Source organism: Eumetopias jubatus, unplaced genomic scaffold (assembly GCF_037043125.1).
Source record: "Eumetopias jubatus isolate StellerSeaLion01/CBP00866 unplaced genomic scaffold, mEumJub1_p1.0 scaffold_7, whole genome shotgun sequence".
NCBI lineage: Eukaryota > Metazoa > Chordata > Mammalia > Carnivora > Otariidae > Eumetopias > Eumetopias jubatus.
In genome coordinates this window covers 84,221,169-84,249,080 of record NW_028274813.1, presented here as the reverse complement: position 1 = coordinate 84,249,080, position 27,912 = coordinate 84,221,169, and the positions used below count along the sequence as shown (strand labels likewise).

The 27,912-nt window shown below is 40.2% G+C and overlaps 2 protein-coding genes across 5 annotated transcripts in view; both read left to right on the top strand.

The window, feature by feature from the left end:
* Nucleotides 1-4,319, top strand: part of TMEM87A (transmembrane protein 87A) — a 42,282-nt gene extending 37,963 nt beyond the window's left edge. For all 4 annotated transcript variants that reach the window (XM_088024738.1, XM_088024739.1, XM_088024737.1 and 1 more), the window contains exons 19-20: nt 82-112; nt 3,064-4,319. In XM_088024738.1, the coding sequence (XP_087880864.1) occupies nt 82-112; nt 3,064-3,105 (73 nt within the window). In that variant the 3' untranslated portion in view covers nt 3,106-4,319. The remainder of the gene's footprint in view (nt 1-81; nt 113-3,063) is intronic.
* Nucleotides 4,320-5,902: 1,583 nt separating this feature from the next.
* The window catches only part of VPS39 (VPS39 subunit of HOPS complex), a 48,881-nt gene continuing 26,871 nt past the window's right edge, over nt 5,903-27,912 (top strand). The window contains exons 1-8 of the mRNA XM_028094439.2: nt 5,903-6,147; nt 13,218-13,283; nt 18,864-18,928; nt 19,246-19,288; nt 20,457-20,551; nt 21,489-21,587; nt 22,031-22,123; nt 24,313-24,496. Of these exons, the coding sequence (XP_027950240.1) occupies nt 6,075-6,147; nt 13,218-13,283; nt 18,864-18,928; nt 19,246-19,288; nt 20,457-20,551; nt 21,489-21,587; nt 22,031-22,123; nt 24,313-24,496 (718 nt within the window). The 5' untranslated portion in view covers nt 5,903-6,074. The remainder of the gene's footprint in view (nt 6,148-13,217; nt 13,284-18,863; nt 18,929-19,245; nt 19,289-20,456; nt 20,552-21,488; nt 21,588-22,030; nt 22,124-24,312; nt 24,497-27,912) is intronic.

Here is a 27,912-nt window from a genome sequence, read left to right as displayed (position 1 = left end):
TTTAAATTGTATTCATAATTCTTTCCTTTATGAACTATTTATGACTTTATGTTGTTGATTTTGGTGTTTTTCTCTCTGCAGAGCACTTCCAGCCCTTTTGGATTCAGATGAGGTTAGTAATCAGATCATGTGCATAAACTGTGGGTCTGATGATTTAATAGGGAATCATAGGTCCTTTGTTCAGGGGAATTTTATTTGACTCAGTAGTGCCCTGAAGAACTGTAGTTGGTATAGTTGAAAAAGGATGAGAATAGAAATACTAAGATGAGAACTCAAATATTCAAGAATGTTTCCTTTCTATACACGTCCCCTATTTCTTTTCCTAAGTTATATGATCAGACTGGAGGACATGTCTTTCGTTCTGAATATTAGGTTATTCTAGACTCTCTTGATTTTAGGAAGCCCTTTGAAAGCATCTGCCTGATTTTAACTCATTGTTTTTGATTGGCTGCTAAAAAATGATTGTTCATTTCCCACTGACCTGCTGTGTGATGTAGCACACAATGTCAAATTCCTTAGCAGTTCTGTGCATTGAAATAACTGAGAACTCTATCATGCGGAATTAAACTTACCTTTCTTTGTAACACTTTGCTTTCTATGGTGTATTCTGCAGTTCCCAAATCTCCCTCTTGAGGGCATCTGCTAATAGTTTGCCCTCGGGACTTCCCTGTGACTTAGCTCTCCAGCCACCGCTATATTTCAGGCAGAGAAGGCTGAGTATGTAAAACCCCGTTGGGCCGTTCATGGCAATACAGGATTGTTATAGTATTTTTGGTGGTATTGACTTCACCCATCTGTTCATATTTCCCTGTGCAAAAACCTTTCAAGAACTGAATGAGAACTTAAATGAATTATAAGAGAAACAAGTTTTAAAGGACCAGGAATCAAAATGGCATCAGACTCTCCAGCCTCAACTTTGCAATTTAGAACATAATAGAACAATGTCTTTGATTTGTAAGGAAAATTATTTTCAACCTAGAATTGTATATTCAACTAAACTGTTGATATGAGGATAAAATAAAGATGTTTTTAGTCATGCAGGAAATAAAATAACATACTATGTGTGCATTCTCAGAAAAGTAGTAGAAAGTGTTCTTTACAAAATGAGAGAACTAAAAAGAAAAAGACTTGGGATCCAGGAAATAAGGGTCCAACCGAGAGGCAAGGATAAATTCCCAGGATGATGATGTAAGAAACTCCAAGAGTGATAGCTGGGCAGCAGTCTTGGAGGGCATCCAGTCCACAATGGAGCAGACCAGAGAGCTTCAGGAGGAGTAGTTCTAAGAAAAAAAGTGAAAAGGATAGATTAGCTGATGTAATTGATCATTTTGAAAATATATTTACAGTTCTGTCAGAGTTCAGTATAAATTTGTGATAAGTACTTTTAGCAAATGAAGCAAAACAAAAATGAAAAATATTAACTCTTAAGATTAAAAAAATTACATAAGGAAAGAAATTTAATGATAGTACATTATTTTTCTTAATTGAAATGGCATACTATAAATACTATTTTAAGATTTTATTTGAGAGAATGAGAATGAGTGCACTCGTGAGCATGAGTGGGGGGGCACGGGCAGAGGGAGAGAGAGAAGCAGACTCCCCACTGAGCAGGGAGCCCAACATAGGGCTCAATTCCAGGACCCTGGGATCGTGACCTGATCCGAAGGCAGATGCTTAACCGGCTGAACCACCCAGGGACCCCTAAGTACTATTTTCTAATCAGACATAATTTTTAACCTGCTTTTTATTTTTTAATTTTTTTAGATTTGTTTATTTTTAGAGCATGAGTTGAGGGAGGGCCTGAGGGAGAGGGAGAGAGAATCTCAAGCAGATTGCCCATTGAGCGCGGAACCTGACATGGGGCTCAGTCTCATGACCCAGAGATCATGACCTAAGCCAAAACCAAGATTTGGATGCTCAACAGACTGAGCCACCCAGATGCCTCTTAACATGCTTTTTATTTTTGGGGCACCTGGGTGGTATTTTTAAGATTTTATTCATTTATTTGACAGAGACACAGCGAGAGAGGGAACACAAGCAGGGGCAGTGGGAGAGGGAGAAGCAGGGAGCCCGATGTGGGATTCGATCCCAGGACCCCGGGATCATGACCTGAGCCTAAGGCAGATGCTTAACTACTGAGCCACCCAGGCTCCGCCTTAACATGCTTTTTAAAAAAAACTATGAAAATACGTAAAATCTACCATCCTTATTATTCTCAAGTGCAAAGTGTTAACTATATGCACACTGTTGTACAACAGATTTCTAGAACTTTTTTTTAATCAAATGTAATTTTAATGAATATGTAATATTTCATTATAAGGATATACCATAATTTTGTTTATGCAGTCCTATATTTTTGGACATTTAATTCTTTCTACTATTTTGTCATAATTTTGAGTTTTGCAGTAGAAATGTTTCCAGATAAATCTTTGTCCACATCCTTGACTTTTTCTTCAAGTTAAATTAGTGAATCAGGAGGTACACATTTTCATTTAAGTTTAATCTTAAGTAGATATTTATTTATTCATTTTCTTTGACTCAAATACATAGTTCCTTTTGATCTGTGATTTAATTTCCAGAAACCTAGAGATTTTGATTCATTTAATCTTGGGTGGGGCCTGGACATCTATGTTCCAAATCTTCACAGATAGTTAGGAACCTTTTCTTTTCTTTTCTCTTTTCTTTTCTTTTTTCTTCTCTTCTCTTCTCTCCTTCCTTCTTTTCTTTTCTTTTCTTCTCTTCTTCTTTCTTTATTTCGACAGTGCAAGCAGGGTGGGGTGGCGAGGGGGTGGGGGGAGAGAATCCTAAGCAGGCTCCACGCCCAGTACGGAGCCTGAAGCAGGGCTTGATCTTACAGCCCTGAGATCATGACCTGAGCCGAAATTAAGAGTTGGATGCTTAACCAACTGAGCCACCCAGGCACCCCAGTTAGGAACCGTTTCTGTTTAATGGACATAAGCAAAAGTACCTGTGGGAAATGTGTGTGTGTGTCATCTTTGCAGAAGATATTTGGAATGTAGACCATTTAAAATGCTTAGAAAAAACTTTTTCTTTTTTCCTTAGGAACGAATGATCACACACTTTGAAAGGTCCAAAATGGAGTAAAAAAAATGGGAAGATGTGCAGTTGAAGATGGGCAATATCTGGGAAGAGATCAGCTTCTGTGTTAATCTTCTACACTCCATGGGATTAAAGGAGGCAGTGAAACCTGATCTGTTCCTTGACCTTTGTGCATTGGAGCTGGTGAGAGGTGTCAGAACAAGGAGAACATCTTACTGAAAACAAGTTCATAGGATGAGAAAAATCTACAAGTGTTTTATTTACAACATTGATGCCCCTTTTCTTCCCACACCCAGACATGGATGTTTATGCAACTTATGTGTGTTGTTCCTGAGCCTTCTATAATGTTTAAATTGTTTAATCTATCAAACTAAAAAGTTTAACATCTTCTAAAGAACTATGACAACAATGCCATAATATGTAATCTCCAGGAGCAACTTCCTATAATTTTAATTTATTTAGGGAGCTACACAGGCTATGGGGAAATTGTTAATTATTTTTCCGTTTCCTGAGAAGCCACGGTTACGTCTTGCAGAGGTAGCTTGAAGACAAAAAGAATCCTGAGTTAAGGAGCCATGTTTCTATCGATGATTTAAAACAAAAAGAAGAGTGTGCAAGAAAGAAACCTGTTACAGTATGATTCAGATCATTTAAAAAAAAATCAAGTGCAATTTTGTTTACAAATGGTGTATATTAAAGATTTTTCTATTTCAGATGTACTTTAGAGAGAAATATTAGCTTAACTCTTGACATCTGCTATTGTGACACATCCCATTGCTGGCAATGCGGTGCACACTCCAGAACTTTTAACTACTGTTTCGTAAGCTTCCAAGGGCAGCGGCATTGCAGAATCCTAGGCAATGCTTTGTTTGCCTTCATGCCATTCACTGGGTGTTGCACTAGATGCAAAGAGGCACTCCATCTAAGTGCTTATGAGTGAGCGCCCTGCTAAAGGAACTGTAATGCTTAAAGCAGGAGCTAATACAAAGGAAACAGGTCCTTCTGGCTTAATTGAAACAGTTTTTCCTGCATGAAGTAGTGTGGAGGCCCTGGACTGCTGCTCATTCTTTAGGATTGACTGTTCTTATACCTGGTGTTGGTTTAGAGACTGTTTATAAGAGACATCACAAGGTGATGGGATTCATTTGAAGCACTATATTTGTTTTAATGGTTTTGTCCAATTTTGCCTTCCCAAGATTTTTGTTCTACGTAGAAAGTTCATGCCACTTTTTAATATAAAAAAGTCTTAACAAAATTAATATATTTTCCTCATTTTTTTTCGGACTTGCCTCTAAAGACCCTTCTTCCTTCTAAACTCTTGTGGGAATTTTCCTTCCATGGTTTTTGTTCTGCATCGTCTTACTGTGAAACCAGGGACCACATGACCGCAATCTTTACTAACTCATAAAATAGTGAAAGTGTTTACATTTATTTAACATCTCTCTATAGCTGTTTGTTGTGGTGATTTAAAAAAAAATCACTAAGGAACAATATGAAGAACTGACTCTATTCTCAGGTTAACCCACTAGCAAAAGGCTATTGGTACTATTGTGTGCTTCTGTTCTTCCATACTGAAACTTAGCAAGTGAAAAAGAGTTAACAATGCAGCAAGACAGTTGGTCAAATATTTTCTGATGGTGGTTAGATGTTGACTTAAGGCTAGGGAAAAAAATCATTGTCTAAGCAGGAGTGTATAGTAAATTATGTAGGCTGGGACTTGATAATTCTGTTTTCTCTTAATGGGTTATGTCACTGTGATTAGATATAGTGTATTATTTCTTAAAACTGGTTCTGAAGTAATTTATAGTATTATATTGATCTATTTAGTTCTTAGTTCTTGGGCCTGAAACTATTAGGTATTAGTCCTTCTTCGAGGACAGCAGCTGGCAATTCTAAATTTTCAAGGTGTTCAATTTTCTGTGGTGAAAATCACCCACAACACTTGATTTATTTAGCAATTTTTGTGTTAGTATTAACACCTTGAAAATATTTCACCAGATTATCAGACATAGCATTTGGTAAAGATGGGACAACTATCCTAATTTACAAGTGAAGAAACTGCCATTGTATAAAAATGAAGTGAAGGAGGGGAGAATAAACTGACCAAGGCCATTTTTTTTTTTTTTTGCTTATCATAGACTCACCCCTTTTTTCATTAACATTTTTGCTTTAGATCCAAATGCTTACTTTTATGACCTACCTCCTATTTCCTGTGGGGGCGGGGAGGAGGATTTGGGGGGCGTGGAGTTGCTATATTCACCTCATTGCGGTGGTTTTCAAATTTTAAAGTGCATGGACTCACTTTGGGGACTTACTAAAACAGACTGCTGAACCCTCCCAACTCCAGATATTCTGATTCAAGTAGGGCAGGAATGAGGCATTTCTAATAAGTTCCCAGGTGGTGGTGATGCTACTGGTCTAGGGATCACACTTTGAGAATTACTGTCCTAGAACAACCTTTAAAAAAGGGTAAGATACTTGAACTGGTTGAGATTATAATGGTAATGCAAAAACCACCATTTACTGGGTGTTTAGAGTGGGTCAGGAATTGCTAAGCGGCCACAACGCTAGGTTAGCGCGGAACACTACCATCTTTTTGCAGATAAGAAAAAGCCTCTGGAGGTTGATTAAACGTCACAGCTAACTTCCTAAACGGCGGCTCTCCATCCTGGCTAGCAAGCCGAAGCCCGAATTCGCTGCCTGAGACAGTTACAAGATTTTTTACCCCCTTTTTTGTTAAATCCCATATCGCTAGTCGGCTCCATGACTTGGGTCCCGGGGGAAGGCGGAGACCCAAGCGCCGGCGCCTTCCTCCAAGGCGCTGGGGCGGAAAGGGCGGGGCTTCTGCGGAAGAGGCGGGCTTAGCCCGGCAGGAAGTCCGGTGTTGATGGCTGTGTTGTCGTACGGCCTGTAGCTGGGGTCTCGGTCCAGCCTCACGGTTGGCCCTTTGGCTCCCGAGCCAGGCCCAACCTGGCCCATTCCGGGTGAGACTGCTGTGGTGACTGCTCGCCGCCATGCACGACGCCTTCGAGCCAGTGCCAATACTAGAAAAGCTGCCTCTGCAGATCGACTGTCTGGCTGCCTGGGGTGAGCTGAGGGCCCGAGGGGCCGAGGCGGGGTCAGCGCAGAAGCTGTTCGGACCTTTCACAAGGCTGGGAAAGTGGACAGGCATCTGGATGTATGAACTGCGGTCGGACTCTGTCCGAAAGAAACCTGGGATGAGGGAAGGCATAGTATTGTATGTAGACAGCGCAGTGGGACTGTTTGGGCAATCCTCAGGGACCCAGTCATTTTAGGTGCGACTCTTGCTTTCGGTACAGAGTTGAAGGTTGGGCTTTTCTTATTGACTGCTCAGCTTTGGCTCCTTTCGATTCCCAGTAAGTCTTCAGTTTGGAGGGGCAGGCACTGGGGAGTTTTCAACTTGCCCGGGGCCTGACTTGTCCAGATGATTCTGTTGTTTTCTAGATGAAAAACAACACTATTTGGGGGGCACTAAATGCGTTAACACCATATGCCTTTTTTCCCTTAGTGATCACTCATTGTTCACTTCTCATTACTGTAGGTAACTCACGTTGTTGTTCTAAACTCAGTCTAGCCAAGTGGTTGATTGCCTTATATTCAAAGTGCCCAAGCTACCTAACTGTGTAGGTAGAAGAGCATCGTTTGAGGCTGTCATGAAACCTAACCTATTAAAAATTTGTGTAATCCTCTTGGGATTGGCCAGTACAGAAAGCAGGGTCCGGCATCTCTTGTATGCTCTAGAATACGAATGGTTTCAGGGCTCTAAACCTTGACTCTTAATTGTGAACATTATGCTCTTAGAGTGGTTGTGTCTGATAACAGTCACGAAAGACCAAACAAATAATTTCAGTTTTTCTTGTTAATGTCCAGTTGCTAGAAATCAAGGGCCATAAAAAGGTGGTTCAGAACTCTTAATCAGATCTTATACTGAGTTAGGTACCCAAGATGGGCCTGGTGGAATCTGGTGGTGGCTGGCATCTTCTGCATCAGTTACGGACATTGCCACCCAGGCAGTCTTGCAGACTTCCTCACAGCCTTTTCAGTAGGGTGCTTTCACTACAGCTCTTCATGCTAATGTGCACAATCTTGCCTCTAGCAACCCCGGGCTTCTTTAACATCACACCCCCACAGTAAGCTGTCCTAGTCCCTTGGGTTAAGGAGAGAACCTTGCTTCCTCCAGATATCTCAAGAAAACCTCCATTTTCTGTTATTAAATGCTCAGCAAAAATTAAAAATAGAGGAGAAAAGAAATCTAAAAAATGAAAGACTTGACACTGCACAAAGGGACACATTTCCCGAATTCTTCATCAAATATGTATTAAATGCCTATATGGACCAGGTTCTCTGCTAAAGACAAGGATAAAAGGGTGAATAAGAAACAGTGCCTGTGCTCCTAGGACACACAGTGAGGGACAAAGTCGTAGGAACAGATTATGATACAAGATAAATGATACTGGAGGCATATGCTGCCTATGATAGAAACATGGAGGAGGGGTACCCACCTCAGCCTAGGACATAATGCTTCTGGAGAGGGTGAATGCAGCTGCTTACCATGCTTTACGTAGCTTGCCAGAATCCTTGACTGATACCCTGTGGAACTAATAGTACATGTATCGCAGCCTCTCACCAATCCACTTTGTCACAGTAAAGATTCCCTGTACTTGAGCTTTTCAGAAAGATAGTTTGGAAATGCTAGGTAGCTCTATCTCCCACCCTACATGAGAAATGCTTATTATCTTCTAGGGTGCTATGGTAGGTATTGGGCTACAAGAGGCTATTTACCACCTCTTGACTCAAAACTGTTTCCGGACTTAAGCAGCAGTGAATGTTGCTATATCCAATTGTTACCCCTTTTACCTGAAATTCATCCAGGAACCTTCCAAAGCCAGATCATGCAGGGCTAGACAATATTCGAGAGATACCATAATCCATCTCTTGGGAAATGGAAATGAGGATACTGATGATGATGACTTCTCCCTAAACTCCAGAGTTGTAGAATCCAGCTGCCTTTTCTGCACCTTCATATGGGTGTCTAATAGCATGGCCTTAATGGTTCTTGATTCCACTCTCCCAAAACATGCTTGTCCCCCTGTATCCCACATCTCAGCAAATGACATTTCTGTTTACCCATTTTGCTGATGATTTTGGAATCATTCTTCATTTCTCTTGTACACCACATCCAGTCCATATACAAATCTTGTCTGCTCCACCTCCAGGATAAGTCTAGCATCCAGTCACTTCTCTCCATCTGCACTATTTCTGTTCTGATGAAAGCACCACCTCTCTCATCTGAATTACTGTAGTAGTCCTCTGACTGATCACCCTTTGTTTGCCATTGTGCCACTTTCAATCTTTTATCCACACAGAGGAAGGGTGATCCCTTGAACACTTAATCTGATCACATCTCTCCTCTACTCAGAACCCTTCAGTAGCTTCCTGTCACAACTAGAATAAGTTCCAGAGTCCTTGCTGTGCTTTCCGCACCTGACATAATCAGGCCTATGGTTCCTTCCCCTTATCTACCCCACCTGTGCTCTTACCCCTTGCCCCATTCTCCTACTAGTCACAGTGTTCCTTGTTCCATAACACACAAAGCACGTACCTACCTCGGGGCTTCTGCACTTGTTCTTTTCCTCTGCCTGGCGCTCTCTTGCTCTAAATACTACATGCCTCATTCCTCATTTCCTTCAGATGTCTGCTGAAATGTCACATAAATGAACAAGACCTTCTCTAACGATGCTATATAAAAGACAAGGTGCTATTTTCTTCCTCAGCCTTATCTTTCTTTTCATGGATTGCTCCCTAGTGCTATTTTATGTTATATTATTGTCTCCATATTAGAAAATAAATTCCTTCAGAGCAGGAGCTTTGTTTTGTACATTGCTTTATTTGTAGTTCCTAGAATAGTTCCCTATAATGGGTATTCATTAAGTCTTTCAGTTGAATGAATGAATAAATAAATGATGATATTAATAGTAATGGCTTCCATTTATTGAGCACTACTCTTTATTAAACTTTTATGAAATAATAACTCCATTTTGCAGAGGAATAACCTGAGAATTTAAGTCATTTTTCCAAGGTCACATATCCAGTAAATCATGTCTGATTCTGGACCCTGGTTCCCAAACTTTAGTATATATTCAGAACCTGTAAAAAAAAAAAATGCACATGTTTGTATGTATGTGTATTTGTATGTGTGTCTACACAATCATTCTATTTTCCAAAGAAACAGTAGGCTAAAAAGGACTAAGATGGTTGCCTATAGCAGAGGGAGAAAACAGGGAGAGTGGACAAGGATGGAAGCTAGACTTCTCACAGTTTTAGCATTGAAACTACATAAATCCATCATATAATTAAAAAATTGAATTTAAAAAATGCAGATTTCAGGTCACCACTGCAGAATTATTGTGTCAGAATCTCTGGGAACAGCACTCAGGAATGTGCATTTTTAATAAGTTCACATGATTCAGTTGCAGCTAAAAAGGCTTATGCTTTAAGGAACACTGTTCTTTGCCCTATGACCCAGAAAAGGGAGGTGACCACTACCTTTTTCATTTCTGTATTCCCTGCAGTGACCAGCATTGGGCCAGGAATGGAATTGTTCATCACATGAGCTTGGACTAGGTTGTACTGTTCGACAGAGCTTCATTAGGGTAATTATGAGCAAGATGGCCCAGCACCTGCTCACGTTGCAGGAGGAATAAAGGCCAACCTTGTGGCTCAGGATTAGGCTGTCAGGAATTTTCTAGGGCTGATTCACATTTGTTTATATATATGTTACCCACAGACTACACTGTTTTTGTAGTGTGTCCCACTTCTGATTTGCTGTGTTGAATCTCAGAAGGGACTGTCTACCCCATTCTGTGTCTGCTCTGCAAGTCTCTCATTCTCTGTGTTTTGTATCCATGATTGTATTATATGATGACATGTCATAGAATGGGGAGACCCAACATGGGTCAGGTCCTCGGTCACCCGAGCCCCCCCCCCACTGACTTTTTTTTTAATTAATTTTTTTTTTTCTCAAAGATTTTATGTATTTATTTCAGAGAGAGAGCAGGAGTAGGTGGGTGAGGGGCAGATGGAGAAGCAGGATCTCTAGTAAGCAGGGAGCCCATGCGGAGCTTGATCCCGGGACTTGAGCCGAAGGCAGACACTTAATCGGCTGAGCCACCCAGGCACCGCACCCCTCACCCCCGCCCCTGACTTCTCTAACCACATCAAGTCTCTTCAAGGTTGTGTGCTATTAGTGCATCTGGGGTGATGCGCTGTTTTCCTTTACAAGTGTGAGGATTAGGAACGTGTGTGTGGTGCTTTTACTGTTTAAAGGAAAGTTGTTACAATACTTTACATGTCTGATAAATGCATTTTTTCCTCAGCACCTTGAAATGAAAATGTGAAAAGGGTTAAATAAACCTCAATTGAAATTTTTTTTAATTTTAATGAATTTGTCTGATTCTGTTTTCGGACCAATAGACATTTGATAAGAAATATCTATTGGCAAGTAAACATTTCAATAAAAATGGAAACACCCTTGAATGTCATGCTTATGAGTTTGACTTCATATTTTGGTAGTGCAGCTTAATGAGGATTTAAGCCCCAGTGTGACAGAATCACAGATGTGCTCTAAGTAACGTACAGCAAACATGGAAGAACACGTATAGTGAGAGCAGTTGAGGCCATCACAGGGGTCCCTGGAGGGACTGGGATATGGCTGTTGTGAGGTACCCTGTAGAGGTAAAATTGATAGGCCTTGCAGACCTGAGTGTTAAGATGAGGCTGTTAAAAGAGAGAAAAACAGAAACTGGTAGGGATTTGGGGAGCAGAGTAGGGAGGAAAGAATGGGGAAGATGGTGAGTATTCTTCTGGCCTTTTGGTTATAAATTTTTATGTATGTTACAAGCGAGTTAAAAAAATTTCTACCTCATTTTATTTATATTTGAAATAGCAATGGGTGTCCTGAAAATCAACTTCAGTATTCCCAGTTGCTCAATACAGTGATATCTATATAAGTAGAACTTTAAGCACAGTATCTTTTACAAAGCAAGCATTGTGAACTTGCTTCTTTTGTTTTCTGTGTTCTCCAACATAAATCTCCAACCTTCTTTTATTTATTTATTTATTTATTATTACATTAATCACCATACATTACATCATTAGTTTTTGATGTAGTCTTCCAACCTTCCTTTAGAGCTAGTGTTATTTCTCATTTCTCTTATGTCATTAAGAGCACACACTGTCTTACTTTCTATGTCCTGCCTTTGCTTTAAAACACAAAAGGAGTGAGAATCACTATATTTTTCTAGAAGACTAAGGACAGCAACCTGGAAAAATGTTCCTGATGTGGCTTCTGACCTGTTTTTATAAATACAACCAGTGCCTTTCAGACAGCCTCTGGCCAACACCCATTCTTTTGACATAGGATGCCTTCATAATTGCATCACAGCTTGTGGTTACATCCTGACGCTTCTACACACATCTTCCTCCATGTATGACTCTGGACAAATTACTTATCCCCTAGGCCTCAACTTCCTCATCTATGAAATGGGTATTTATAAGAAGAACATACCTCAAAGGATAGTTGTGAGGATTAATGAAGTAACATATGATATGTGCTTTGCATTTCCTGGAGCACAATGCATGCTCAATAAAGTTAAGAGTTTGTACCATTATCCAGTATTTTATCTTATAGACGATCAAGAGAGTTTATGCAAGGGATGAATGACCTTTTACAGTATCCAGAAGCTCAGAAGTGTCTGTACATGCTTAAATTTCCTTAGTGAGTTAATATAGATCTATCAGGGTAATTATTTAAACCCTTTTTGGAGCCTCTTTTAGCATAGACCAGTGTCTCCCAAAATGCAGTCCTGGAAACAGCATTAGCATCACCCGGGAACTTGTTAGAAATGGACGTTTTCAGGCCCACTGCGAGACCCACTGAATCAGAAACTGAGGGCAGGGCCCAGCAATCTGTTTTAACAAATCCTCAAATAATTCTGATACATACCAAAGGACCGCTGGCCTAGACCATCTCTCTCTCTTTTTTTTATAAGAGCTTTATTGAGATGTAATTCACCTATCATGCAGTTCACCCAGTTAAAGTGTACCGTTAAGTGGTTTTTAGTACATTCACAGAGTTGTCCAAGTATTGCCACAATTTTAGAACATTTTCATCACCCTAAAAAAAACCCCATACCCGTTAGTATTTATTCCCCCATTTTCCTGTAAACCCACCAACCTTAGGCAGCCACTAATCTTTTTGGCTCTATGGATTTGACTATTCTGATATTTCATATAAATAGAGTCATAAAATATGTAGCCTTTTTTGTCTGGCTTCTTTCATTTAGCATAATGTCAGGTTCGTCCCTATTATAGCATGTATTAGCACTTCGTTCCTTTTAATGGCTGGCTAATATTCCATTGTATGGATTTGCCACATTTTGTTTATCCATTCATCAGCTGATGGACATTTGGGTTGTTTCTGCCTTTTGGCTGTTACAGATGCTGCCGCCCTGAACATTTGTATACAAGTTTTTGTGTGGGCATATGTTTTCATTTCTTTTGTGTGTATGCCCAGGGGTAGAATTGCTGGGTCATATGACGACTCTGTATAATCTTTTGAGGAACAACCAGATGGTTTTCCAGAGTGACCGCACCATTTTATATTCCTGCCAACAACGTGTGAGGGTTCCAATTTGCTCACTTCTTTGTCAATACTTGTTTTTATCTGCTAGACCATCTTTTAAGATAATGAATTCTTGGCACTTGTTATTTTCCCTAAAGTAAAAGCATTAAACCTTTAAAGGATGCCGTTAGTTTTGTTTCTGATACTAGTTTCCTAGTTTCATGTTTATACTATCCATCTTATAATTTTATAAATTTTCATCCTATTTTTGGTCAGTTTAATTTTGAAACACTGAAGGCAGGGACATTTTCTGTCTGTAATGGGTCAGTGATGATACTTTTTTGATGGGTTGGTTCTCAAACATTTCTTGAATATAAATATTCCTTAGCTTTGCAAAACACCAGCTATCAAAAGCAACTCATTTTCTTGACCCTTTGATTTCTGACCCCCAGCTCAAGAAATAGGGTTTTAACTAAAGCTGATTGACCTTTCTCATCACTCTTTTCTCTTCCAGAGGAATGGCTTCTTGTTGGCACCAAACAAGGACACCTTCTTCTCTATAGGATCCGGAAGGACGTTGGTAAGTGGCAGCTCTCCAGCATTGAGAGAGGTGACTTATTACTCATGCAAAATTGTGATAGTCAGCTAGTATACAACTGTGAAATCAGTGATTCCTGGGCCATTAAAAATGATTGGGGTTGAAAGTAGTACAGTGGGAAAGTGGGGAGAAGCATTAGAAAATCTCTAGGGTTTTTGTTTTGTTTTTCAGACTCTATTCCCCTACCCTGATCTGGAAGGTGAGGTTGAGTGTTCCTCCCCTCCTTACTTCTAGGAGACTCACTGTCAGAAATAAGACATATTAGTGATGCGAATAAGATTTTTGTGTGAATGATGTGGTAGTAGGAAACAAAATTAGGAACCATTGATTTAACAACTTTTGTTAACTTGTGAGGGGTGGACTGGGAGAGAGGAGGCCTGGGTTTGAGCCCAGCTTTCCTTCTCCTTGGCCGAATGACTGAGCAGGTCCTTTCCAATGTCATTTTCCTCTTCTATAGACTGTCTCACAAAATTGTTGGGGTCAGACTTTGAAAAGTAAAGCTCCAATCAAATGTGACTTCATCAGTAAAAATGTAGAATAATAACTAAAGTATTTGAAATTTATTTTGTTAGGGTTTCCTCTGTTGGGGGAGAAAAAGCACCTCACTTCCTTTTCGTGATTTTATTTCTATGTTCTCTTTATGGAAAATTGATGTGTTTGGATAATATACCTTGGAGCTCCAGTCTGTAGAAATCTGCTGTTAATGCCAGAGTGTGTTAAACCATATGAAATTGTCATTATTTGACTGTATTAGAAAAAGCTAAATTTCATAACTTTCAACCCAGCAAACTTTCTGTAGTAAATAGCTTAAGGAAAGAGTGGAGCCTGGAGCAAGGGTAACATGGGAAAAAAGGACATCTTTCTAGGGCATGTGGGGACAGTTTCCTTCTGCCCATTTTAGGTTCCTTGGGTGGGAACATGTAAATAAATTGGGCTGACAAAAGACAGACTAACAGGGGAAAACCAAACAAGTGTATTAACATGTGTATTTACACGTACATGTGGGCACACTCAGTGATGGGTTACTCAAAGGGGTGGTTGGAATTTGGGCTTATATAACATCTTAACAAATGAACAACAAATTTTTAGAGAAAGGATAAGACAAAGGAAAAGGACTCTGAGTTTCTAGGATGGCAAATTGTTAGAAGGCAGACACATGGAGGAACTAGTGGAGTAAGGATGAGTAAGTGAAGTGTGTTAATAGATTGCCCTGGTGTCCTCTCTGGGCTGATGAGGGTCTAGAGCTGTCTCCGCTGATTAAATTCTGTCCTCGGTAGAGAGGGGAGGAGGGACACCTTTGTAAATCTTTGTTCTGTTTTTAGGCAAATTAGAGGTAGGGAGAGAGCCTTTCTGCTTCTCAGTTGCCTTCAGCTCAAAATAATCCTTATCCCAAAGTGGCATATTTTGGGGGCACCTATTCTACTACCCATCACCGGTGGAATAGGGAAAGAGGAAGGCACCTGGTCAGAAAGAGAAACCAGAAGTCAAAGCAGAGGGTGTATTTCATTTCTGAGTTTTTCAACTTTCCTTTAAATCAGGGGTCGGTAAACTTGTTCCCAAAAGGGCCAAAAAATAAATAGTTTAGGCTTTGTAAGCTCTGAGATCTCTGTTGTGACTACCAACTTTGCTATTTTAGCAAAAAGCAGCCATAGACCGTGTGCAAAGGAGTGGCGTGGCTGTGTTCCAGCAAAACTTTATTTCTAAAGACATGTCAAGGGCTGGATTTGGCCCCGGGGCAGTACTTTGCTTGCCCTTGCTGTAAATTCTTAGTTCTCAGGGCCAGAATATTTCCATTCTGTGACACCTATTAGACTATAATTTAAAAATTAAGCTTGCCTTGGATTTTATTCAGCATTTGACAACCATGATTTGACTGTCCACCATAGGCTCAGATACTGTGCAGGGCAGGGAGATAAGAGAGTTTAATATTCTTTACTCCAGTAGATAAGCAGTTCTTCGTAGCATCAAATACTAAATACCGAGATAAAGTGATTTGTTTGATAGGTCATTGCTGTATAAGTGGTAGGGAATTGAAAACTAGACTGTAAGAGTAAATCTCAACACAGTGTAGACTCAAACTGGTAATATTAGTGCTAATCTGACTTGGAACTTTAGTGGTGATTATTCCATGCCCTGTGATGAGTTTACCATGTGAGTTTTGAGACCTTAATTCCTGGGGCTCAATTTCTGCATAGGTAATTTGAGTAGCAGTGCCACCTGCCTTAGACAGTTGGGAATCAAGCTCTGATTAGAAACTTGACTTCTCCCTATACCCTTAGAGAACAGTTCAGTTCTGGCTCAACTCTTGCCTATTTATGGCCCGAAATAGAAATAGATTTGGGCCTCCATGAATCAGCCAAAGAACTAACTTGGTTTCTAAGTTTGAGATATTCCAAACCTAAATAGGGCTGCAACCAGACTGTCTTTCTGAGGAAAGAGAGAGGATGATAAGATGTCAGGGAGAGGCTGGAATTAAGGGGACTTGGGATCAGATGTGAGTCATCTTCTTTGAGCTCGGAAATGCCTCTAGGCCTCATTTTACTCCTCTCTTAAACAGAGGTGTTAGATTAGCTCACATCAGATGTCTTAACAGCTTCAGGTTTACTTCAGTGGTGCCGTCACCTTAGAGCAGTTGTTCTCAAAATGTGGTCTGTAGACCCCAAGGGGTCCCTGGGATCCTTTCAGAAGGTTTACCAGGTCAAAACTAAGTTCACGGTCCCACTAAACCTTTTTTTCACTGACATTTATTGATAACTGCCCTGGTGGTAGCTAGAACTGCTGGCCCTTAGCGTAAGTTCTGGGTGGTGGTTAGTGAGCTTGTTGGCACGTAACTGTTCTAGCAGTCGTTGTGTTGTTCTCTGGCTCGCTCTCACTGTGGTTTCTGTTTTTTTAAACCAAGTTTCACCTAAGGATGTTCTTCGTGCGGCAATAAAAATTATTTTATTATATCCTGATCTTTGAAAACACTTCTTTTTAATAATGGATGTAGTGAGAAGTGCTGTGTGCCAAGGTATGAAGCACAGTGGCTGTTTTGGGAAGAAGTACTTGTTTGAGCTGGGAGCTGAACTGGCCGCTTTTTACATGGAGCATCTGTTTTGCTTAAAAGAATGACTGACAAGAATATGGTTTTGCACACCATTTGGGTGTTTGGTACATGTTTTCTTAAAAAACGAACAAAGGAATCTGTCATGTCAAAGAAAACAAATGGAAATATTTGTGGCTGACAGGCTGGGGCTTTCAGTAGAAAATTAGAATTGTGGAAAAATTATATCCACCCCCATGAGCTCGATAGCTTCTCAGTACTTTGCTGATGACATTGGGGGTGATAATGAGTATGATTTCATACATATATGTCCATATATCTGTGTCTTATAACAAAATTTGTCAACATTTGGAAAAATCTGTGTAACTCTGAACAATATTTTCCAGTGCTTGTAGTTTCTAAATCATGCATGAGTAAAAAATCCATGTAAAGTGTAAGACAGGGGTTACTTGGGTGGCTTAGTCAGTTAAGTGTCTGACTCTTGATGTCAGCTCAGGTCTTCATCCCCGGGTCATGAGTTCAAGCCCCATGTTAGGCTCCATGCTGGGCATGGAGCCTACTTTAAATAAATAAATAAATAAATAAAGTGTAAGATAGACTAATAGACTTTAATTTGACAGAAATTTTCATTAATAGGTTTCAGACTCCATTTGTCAAGTTTTCATATGGTATCGAAGATGGACAGTTATCTGAAAAAGCTCTAAAATATTCCTCCATTGTCTAACTCTGTGTCCATGTGAGGACAGATGTTTGTCATATCCTTTAATGGAAACAGTGTATCAAAATATTGAGTGCAGAAGCAGATGTGAAAGTCCACCATCTTCGATTAAGCCAGGCATTAGAGAGAATTACAAAAATGGAAAGCAATGCATTTTTTTAATTTGGAAAAATAGTTATTCATTAAAATGTTATTTATGCTGACATGTAATGGGCTACTACTAATATTAAAAAATGAGTTAATAAATACACATTTTTAAAATTTCTCAGTCTTAATTTCTACTGTGGTATACATTGATAACTACAACCCATGTTAGAGTTTTGGGATTCTCAATAATTTTTTTTTAATTTTTTTTATTTATTTGACAGAGAAAGAGAGACAGCGAGAGAGGGAACACAAGCAGGGGGAGTGGGAGAGGGAGAAGCAGGCTTCCGGCAGAGCAGGGAGCCCGACGCGGGGCTTGATCCCAGGACCTGGAGATCGTGACCTGAGCCGAAGGCAGACGCTTAACGACTGAGCCACCCAGGCGCCCCGGGATTCTCAATAATTTTTAAGGCTGTGAAGGAGTCCTGACACCACAAAGTTTGAGAATCTCAGTCCTAGATAATTCTGCTTATGAAGAGAACTGTTAGAAGTAATAATAAAGCCCTTTTCGGATAGAGAACTGTTTATCAAGCAGGAAGTGGCTGAATTTTTTTTTCTTGTGAAATATAATGGCAGAATACAGGGCACGTTTCTGAATTTCCCGCAACTCCAGAGCCCCTTCATCTCTTCTGCTGAGGGACATGTGGAAGAAGTAAGACCAGCTTTGGTGGCATGGGCCCTTGTGGTTGCCTCGGAGACACTCCACAGACTTCTGGGCCATGGACCACACTAGCTGTGGGGAGCAACTCGGGGTCAGCAATGTGAACAGTCTCTTCACAAGCTGGGAGGCAGGTGGCAGGGTGTCAGCTCAGCACATGGGCTTTACGGTCGGCTCCAAGTTTGCTTCTGGGCTGTCTCTCCCTGACGGCTACCTGACTACTTGACCTGTCAGGTCCCTCACATACGAAATTGGAATAATAATAATACCAACTTCTTGGGGGTAGTTGTGAGGTTTTAGGAAATATATATAAATTTTTAAACCCAGAACGTGGCACTTAGTTATTGGTTAGTTTGTGATAACTGCTGTAATTATTATGATAATTATTCTCTTTTTGACCTTTTGGTGACTTTTGAGGCTGAATGTTTTTTTCATCTCCACAAGGCGGGTATCACATGTTTTTATGGTATGTCACTTTCTTCCCTTTTTGTAACAGTGCCAACTGATGTAGCATCTCCTGAGAGCAGCAGTAAGTGTAGATGCATTAAATCGCTTTAGCTGAGGGGATAGTGTTTGCTCTGTCCCATGATGCAGGACATAGGGTAGCTGCTGGGCTTTAGTTGGTCTAGATCTAAGGATGCTCCAGGCTGGGTTTCATTGCTTGGGCTCTGGTATTTGACTGTTACTTTTTATAGACACTTAGCCAAGGTACTGTTTTGTAGGATAAGACCTTCAGACTCACAAGTACCTTGGCAGCTTCAGTGAATTTCTGTGGTATGATTCTTTCTGCTAATGCCAAGTGAAGGTACATGAAACCCTCTGTTCTAAAATTGGAGTTGAAAGCAGCTTCCTGTACTCAGTGAAGACAGCTGTCTAGTGTAGATCTCCAGCTTCCAGTCTTTAGGAATTTTTAGATTCCTGCAGGAATGTGGAGCAGCATTTTTTGTTGTGGTTATTTTTACATATTTGGAACTATGAATGTTTGTTTCTTTTCCATAGGTTGCAACAGGTTTGAAGTGACATTAGAGAAATCCAATAAAAACTTCTCCAAAAAGATTCAGCAGGTAGGCAGTGATAGTGGTAACTACAAGAATATTTGATTTCCATGAGACCCTGTCAAAGCTAGAACTTTGATAATATTATTTATTAACTCTGAATCTTCTGCTGTCTGTTCTCCCATTTATTCAGGGATCTGGGTTCATCCATCATGTGCCTCAGATCCTCTATAATGAGCAGAAATTGCTATTGCACATAAATAATCAGTCAGATCCCTGTCATTGGCATAGACTCTTTAGTCCCTTTTTAGTACTGTACTTAAATGAACATTTGTTAAGCCTTGTTGGAAATGTTTAATTGAGTCTCATGATTTGTTCTTTTCCAGATCCACGTGGTTTCCCAGTTTAAGATTCTGGTCAGCTTGTTAGGTAAGAAAAGGGGTTGCAGTTGTATCTCCTGTGTCGAAAAACAAAAGCTGTGACCTGATTAATCACACTTTCATGGTTAATTTGATAGACATTGAAACTGACCTGTTCCAAACCAGACACAGCAGGGTACACAGGTATTAAAGGCAACAGCATCCCTCATAAACTTGAGCTCTGGTCTCCATGGAGTGTCATTCATTCATTCATTCATTTATTCAGATATTTATTGAGCTCTGCTCTAGGCACTGGGGATACCAAGTTGAATGAGACATGGTTTCTGTCTTTGAGATTTATGTTCTGATTGTGAAGACTGAAATGACAGAAAGTAATCATGATACAGTGTGATAAATTACAGTGGAAATTTATAAAAAATGTTATGGATCTTAGTAATGGGAAAGACAACATCATCTAGTGGATGGTTAGGATTTTGACAGGAAGAGAGAGGAAGGCAGAGCATTTTAAGCAGAGGCTCTGGATTCTGGCCAGACCTAGGAAGTGTGGTGGAGAGTGGCAGAGTGGCAAGAGATAAGGGAGAGACACATCAAGGCCAGACTATTCAGGCCTCATTTGAAAAGCCATAGATTCAATTGAAGGCAGCCAGCAAGTCCTTTTCTTAACAGAGGACTAGAAACTTGCCTCATGCTTTCTACTGTTCAGCCCAGGGCTCACATGGTAGAATCATTTTAAACTAAGTTTCTAGGTGGAGAGAGAAACATTTAAAGTAACTAAATCTTCAGGAGTAAAACTAGGTAGGAGGCCCGAGTGAAATTATTTTGCTTGCTTTGCCAGAAAAGAAATCCTTGCCATGAGATTGTACCAAATCCACAGAGGATTTCCTTTCTTCCGCTGAGGCCTCCTAATGGAAGTAGCTTTGAGAGTCTGTTCTTGTACAAATAATGCATCACAAATTTCCAGACTTGAGAAAGACAGAGTGTAAGATTGCTTTGGTAGCGAGAGAGCTGTCTTCAGCCAGCCCGAATTTAAAGGAACAAAAGTTACCTCTAACATTTTGTAATGTAATTCTGATAACAGGCCAGAATAAATCATTGTTAGTGAAACCGAAGATACATCTTCAACCAACACTTGCCATTTGGTTCTTCTCATCATTAGTTATTTTTGTGTGTGTAGAGAATTGTGATAATTTATACTTGTTATACCTCCTTCCAAACAGAAAATAACATTTATGTCCATGACTTACTGACATTTCAACAAATCACTACGGTTTCAAAGGCAAAGGGAGCTTCACTGTTCACATGTGACCTCCAGGTAAGTGTAGGCAAGGTGAAATTTGACTTCATGTTTTAATAAATAGGGTCTTTCTTACATTATTCCTACCATTAGGTGGGAAGAATAACATTTATATGCGAACCCAGCAGAGACTCGAGAGAAAGTGTTTGATTTTGGATTGTATTAGAGAAATTTCCCCCTTTGTATGTGGTCCGAAGGGGAAACATTTGGGCTCCCCGTGTTTGTGCTAATTAGAGCACCAGACCAACTAACCCATGATAAAAGCCTTTGCCATGGACAAACCATTAGTGGGGAAATCCAAACTTAACCAGTATCACGAACATAGCAATGGGACATTAAGTTCTGAACATATTATTGTATTCTTTGTCTATAGGGGTTTTTTGGTCATTTGAGAAAGACATTTCTTTTTATTTGTGCCAATTCATCATCCTTACATTATTCAAAATCTGCCTTACCAACTTCTACTCAGCTTAGATCACTTTTTAGCCTTTTGTGGTCTCCATCAACAATGCATTGTTTTATGTTTGGACCTTTCTTTTCTCCCCCCTCCTTAAAGGATTGAAAGTGGCCACTGACACATGCTGATCTCTGACCAGCATGTATTGACAGCCATGAGTGAGAAACATTTAAGAAAAAAAAGGAGTAAGCAGTTACATAGGAGAAGGCCTGCCCTGGGATTTTCCTGTGTGAATTATGAATGTCCTAGAGATTTGCTGTGGTTGGGGTCTTTGGCTGGCAGCCCTTGGGGAGGAAGTGCTCCTCAGCCTATTGTTTCTAAGAATGTCTTAGAAAAATGGTGTTCTTCCACTCTGTTTGTCTGGCAAGGGTGACTTTGTATTACAGGGGATTTTCAGATTAGTAGCCATTTCAAGGTAGAAAATCTCGAATTTAGCTGTCACTCAGTTATGGAGTCATCGCATACATATCCTCATTTCCTCTGGGTGTCTCTTCCCAGCACACAGAGACCGGTGAGGAGGTGCTGCGGATGTGTGTGGCCGTCAAAAAGAAGCTGCAGCTCTACTTCTGGAAGGACAGGGAATTCCATGAATTGCAGGTGAAGTCCATGTTACCTGGTCCGTGTTGATTCACAGCTTGAAAGGCTTCCTCTTCAGTAATACTGAAGGTCAGGGCCTCCGTCTAAGAGCTCTCTCGGATGAACACTCTGCCGTGAGTACAGGGGAGCCTATTCACGGCCACTCGTCAGTCTCCTGGTCTTCAGAGGCAGTGGTAATCCAGTTCTGCAATGTTTATACAGACTGGTTTATTTCAAAATGGGTTTCACCTTTTCTAAAGGCATCTAGTCATCCAGTTCATGGGTGACATAAATTTTTGTTACAGGTGGTTTCCTGGCCTTGCACTTATAGACTTGTATTTAGATGAGAGTGAGGGTGATTTTGCAGAGTGGAGGTAGAATAACAGGAAAGTCATAGTTTGTTTTTTGTTTTTTTTCTTTTCTTTTAACGTCTTTCCATTTGAACTCTTGCTTTCTTTCTTCAGGGGGACTTTAGTGTACCAGATGTGCCCAAGTCCATGGCCTGGTGCGAAAATTCTATCTGTGTGGGTTTCAAGAGAGACTACTACCTAATAAGGGTAAAACTTATTCTTTTGCATATATCATCTATTTACCTGGGGGAGAGGATCATGTGATTTGAACTACAGGTCAAGAGACTGCCTTAAGTAGTGTTTTGGCATAACAGGGTTTGTGTTTGTATGTTTGGTTATTTTTTTTTATGCTTCTCAGCATCTCTACAAATAGATGTCTGATGCCAGTCAGCATCAACTCTCAATTCTCTACATAATGAATTATCCACATCCTGTATCTAATTATTGGGACAGATAATTAGGGCTGCTTGCCTCCATTCAACAGCATTACCATGGACTGTCATCTTAAGGTTTCAGTGCTCAGGAATTATAAACTAATTTTAGTATTAACTTAAGTATTATATTTTTAAGGATTTTGTTTATTTATTTGTCAGAGAGAGAGCACAAGCAGAGGGAGAGGCAGGCAGAGGGAGAAGGAGAAGCAGGCTCCCCACTGAGCAGGGAGCCCAAAGCGGAACTCGATCCCAAGACTCCGGGATCATGACCTGAGCTGAAGGCAGACGCTTAACCAACTGAGCCACCCAGGCGCCCTGAGTATTAACTTAAGTATTTTTAAGACTTTGAGTTTCCTGCAACCCAAAATCTTTTAGTATATTTATTTTAAAAATTATTTTTACTTCTTTTTTAAATTTCAAAAGCCACATATGTTAATATAAAAAATTAGGAAATATAGATAAGCAAGATAAAGAAAGTACAAATCACCCATAATCCCTTCACTCAGAAATAATCACTGTTAAACTTTCAGTAGATGAGCTTCCACCTATTTACAAAAAGAGCATGTTATACACATTGTTTTATAACCTCTTTTTCTTAACCTAAGTGGTAAATATCCATTACATTGGTTTTTCTCCTCCATTATGCATACTGTATGTAGAATAGGTTGATATACCATGCATTTCGTAGAATAATCCAAATTCCTTAGCTTTATACCCCTCTTGTATTCCAGACTTGGCAATTCTAGAAGCCTTTCTCCCCCATCTCCATTTCTCCCCACTTCCCTACTCCCCACCGTGTTAGCTCTTCATTATTTATCTAGTTAATATATTTGTTCTATATTTACATTGTTGGAATGTCCTGATTTTATCAGCATCAGAGTTGCAAACTCTTAGAGGAGTCACTCCTCTCCAGCTGACTGATGAGCAGAGTAGCAGTGAGGCCTATAGGTGCTGAAAGAAGTCTGTGAGGGCTGGGGATACAGAGCCAGAAGCTGGAGAGTAGGCTCTCTTTCCTCTGACTACCTCGAATGCTGCCATCCTCTTCTTGAGGGTACAGTCTTTTGAGGGTGGGAAATCTTGGTTTAGGCCCGAGCTATTCAAAAATTAGATCAGACAGTAAAATTCATTCTTTTTGATGTACAGTTCTAACAGATGCTTAGAGTCACATAAGGACCACCACAATCAAGATTCAGAGCAGTTCCATCACCCAAAAAATGCCCTCTTGCTGCCCCTTTGAAGTCAACCTCTTTTCCTATGCCCCAACTTCTAGTAATCACTGATCTGTTCTTCATCTCTTATAGTTTTGCCTTTTCCAGAATGTCATATAAATGGAATCCTACAGTATGTAGCCTTTTGAATATGGCTTCTTTCACTTAGCATAATGCATTTGACATCCATCTGCATTGTGTGTGTCATTATATTCTTTATGGCTGAGTAGTGGTCCATGGTATGGATGTACTGTGGTTTGTTAATCCATTCATCAGTTGAAGGACAAAGTTTCCAGTTTTTAGCCATTATGAATAAAGCTGCTATAAACATTTGCATATAGGTTTTGATGTAAACATAAGTTTTCATTTCTTTTGAGCAAGTGCCTAAGGAATGGGATTATTGGGTTGTATGGTAAGTATATATTTAACTTTAGAAGAAGCCAACAAACAAAATGGCTGTACCATTTTGCATTCTCACCAGCAGCGAATGAGAGTTCCAGTTGCTCTGCATCCTCACCAGCACTTGACATTGTTAGTTGCCAGGTTAGATGCTTGTCTCTGTGTTAGAAAAAAAGAGAACTTGTTCTATGTTGTGATGACAAAATTTGTCATAACAAACTCCATAATATTTCCTTATGCCAAACAAGGAATATTATTGGCTTCTGTAGGTTCGGGGTTTTATTTGGATTTTTCAGGCCGTGTTCATGCCTCTAGCAAGAGAACGCTGGTTGACTCACTTTGTGTCTTCCTATAGGTGGATGGAAAAGGGTCCATCAAAGAGCTCTTTCCAACAGGAAAACAGCTGGAGCCATTAGTTGCACCTCTGGCAGATGGAAAAGTGGCTGTGGGTCAGGATGATCTCACCGTGGTGCTCAATGAGGAGGGGATCTGCACACAGAAATGTGCCTTGAACTGGACAGACATACCAATGGCCATGGGTGAGACCACCATAGCGGCCATTTCCCACTGTGGGCCGGGGTTGTGTGTCATCCTTGCAGAATGGAATTCCATTTATGGGCTTTCACAGACTGTGGTTTATAATGTCATTTACTCTCAGTTCCCCTTCTTAGAAGTAGACAAATGTTTAAAGTTATTAAAAATGGGATATCCTGATTTTTGTAGAAAGCCAGGTTTTGCCCCAGAGGGGGAAAAATATAAACAGTTATATGTTTTAGGAAGTGATTGTCTATTGCCATATAGTTTTACTTCTGAGTCCTTTTTGTTTTACCTTCTTTGTAATGGTTTTATTGTGTCCTCTGCCAGATAGACTACATTTGGAAATTAGTGGCAATTCTTTATTTATTCCTGTAATACATGTAACTCAGTATTGAAGTGCTTTTGACGTGGTGGTTATTGCTTCTGTTGTTTTGTAGCTTGGAGGTGCAGATTGCATTTAGATGTAAGTCTTTGGCCTGCACATTAGGTGTTTCTGCTCCCACCCTGCCTCAGGCTCTCAGCAGTGGAATTGCCTGGAAGTGTGTGACCACCCTCGTAGCAATTCATTTTCAGTCAGAAGAGTGAGCATTTTAAAAATAGTTACTGCTGTGGAGTGGGGCATACAGACATGCCATCTTTAAGGACTCTAGCTGGGGAGGTAAGGATAACATCTTGGATAAAGAGAGAAAACAAGTCAGTGCTTAAGGTGGTCAGTTGGATGAGTTGAGATTCAGTCGTTCAGAAAGTTCAACTTGCCAGTAAGAAGTTTCATTACATAGGTAAGATTGGACTAGACCAGGCAGGGAGTTTATGACTTGGCTTGAAGAAAAATTCCTTTCATTCTAGGTAGAAAAAAATAGTTCGAAAAATGATTGGAAAAAAAAAGAAGAAGATAGCAGGAGGAGAAGAATGAAGGGGAGTAAATCGGAGGGGGAGACGAACCATGAGAGACGATGGACTCTGAAAAACAAACTGAGGGTTCTAGAGGGGAGGGGGTGGGGGGATGGGTTAGCCTGGTGATGGGTATTAAAGAGGGCACGTTCTGAGTGGAGCACTGGGTGTTATGCACAATGACTCATGGAACACTACATCAAAAACTAATGATGTAATGTATGGTGATTAACAACAATAAAAATTTAAAGAAAAAATAATTACATAAAAAATAAAAAATGATTGGAAATGCTCATTTGTGACGGAGCATTACAGAGACTGACCTGGTTAAAACAGGTGGTGTGAATTACGGAGGAATAAGGGTAGGGCCGCTTGTTAGAGGCCCATGCAAAGGTCTGAGACGCCCGTAGATTCCCAACTGGTAGAATGTTTTGGTAAAACCACATGTTCTAGGGTAATTATTCTGGTGGTGGTTAGAGATGAACAGATCAGAAGGAAGAGAAGTCAAAAGGACAATATTTTGTAAGGCCCAAGATTATGTATTAACAAGTTGGAGGGGCTAAGAGCTTCATGAAAAGCTTCATGGTGTTCTGGGGGGCGCTTGTGTTCCCTTCAGGAGAGGAGCTGCGGTAGAATTGATGAAGATGTGTGTAATATGCTTGAAGTATGCTCCCTACTCCCTAGTGTGAGAGTTCCTGTTTTAAAACCTTTGTTAGTGCCCCGTGCCTTTGGCAGTGTTTCTCAAAAACGTTTCTGTGCCTTAACATACCGAGGGAGGGAGAAGGCATTCTTTCTAGGTAGGGTGGGAGAACCACCATCTGACAGGACGAAGACTAAACTTCTTCAGTGGTGTGCATTTGAAACTTCATTTATACTTATGCTCCTGCCTTTACCACTTCACCCAGACTACAGGCATCTTGGACTCCCCTCACCGAGCCGTCATCACCTGTGCTCTTGCCTCTTTTCTTCTCTGCCCAGCACTGTCCTGCTCACGTGACAAGGCCCTGTTCAGTGGCACTTCCTCCATGAAGTCTTCTCTGACTCGCAGGCAGAATGAATCACTTCCCCCTTGGTGCTTCCAAAGCCCTTTCAGGTTTCTCTGTCATGGCGCCCACACTGTCCCCCTGGATGCAGTGAGTCATCTGTCTCCTCTGTGTAGGAGCTCTGTGAGCTCTGGACTTATGTCTTGATCCACTTGGAGTAGGGCCCGAAACATAGCCTTTTAGGAAATGCTTGCTGAATAGATGAATCACGGTCGTTGTCGGCCATTTATTAGACGTCTGCCGTATACCTGCCACTCTGCCAAGTTTGGAGATACAGAGATCCAGACCAACTCTGTTGTCAAAGAGTTGGGGAGACCAGACCATGATACAATATGACAACCAAAAGCCTTTCTATTATAGATTACCTTTTTTTATTAAATTAGACCTTATTAAAGTGGGCCAGATTAAAGGAGAGAAATTTTACATATTTATACAAATTAACAATAAAGGGGATTATCCTAGTTTTTAAGAATGAGGCCAGCATAAAAAGAGAACTAAAAAATCCAATACCAAACAACATGTTTTTTAATTTAATTTTTTTATAAGATGAAAAATACTAGCATAGTAACAGCAATAGCATTCAAAGTGATGGAAATATTAGGCCAGTTCCCTTCTGGCTTTTAAAATTTTTACTGTATAAACTGCATATATACAATGAAAAATTTTTTGTCAGAAAATAAATGACAAAAATAAATCCATAGCAAATTAGCCACACTAAGAAACTATGAATATAGTCTTTGAGGTTAAGTTTCTATATGATAATTATGCCATCTAGTGGTTCATTTCTTACTTTTTTTTTCCCTTTAAAAATTTTTCTATTTTAATTGTGGTAAAAAAAAAAAACATAAAATCTATCATCTTTACCATTATATTCTATTACAGTTCAGTAGTTTTGCATATTCACATTGTCCATGCAACAGATTTCAAAACTTTCTCATCTTGCAACAGTAAAACTCCGTATCTATTAACAAGCCTTTTCTCCCTCCCCCGACCCTTCTACTTTCTCTTTCCATGATTGGACCTCATATAAGTGGTAGAAAACTGCCACACTGAGAATGCCAACCAGCTGCTTTCTCTGTGACCCATTAAGCCGTCAGGTGGAGTTTTGCATCTTTTCCCTGTGAAAATCTCAAGCAGAAACAACCTTTGCCAGAAATGTGGAACTCTCTTTAGCCTCATTTTAGGGAAAAAAGAAGTTGCCTTCCTCTTGCCCTTCCCAAGAGAATGAAAGAAGAGGTCATGTAACCTCCCACTGATGCGTTGTTAGGGGCAGCTGCAGCTGCCCTTTCTCTGCCTTGGTTTTGTGACTGATGAGAAAGGGAGCAGGTGAAGCTTTCACCTGATGGTAGGAGTGGGATCAGGTCACTCTCAGCAAAGCTGGATGCATCCTTCTTGTGCACGAGATTTCTCTTAGCGTCACTTGGACAAAACAATTTTTTTTTTCCCTTTGGATATCACAGCGTAGGATCCTCGCTTGGTATTTG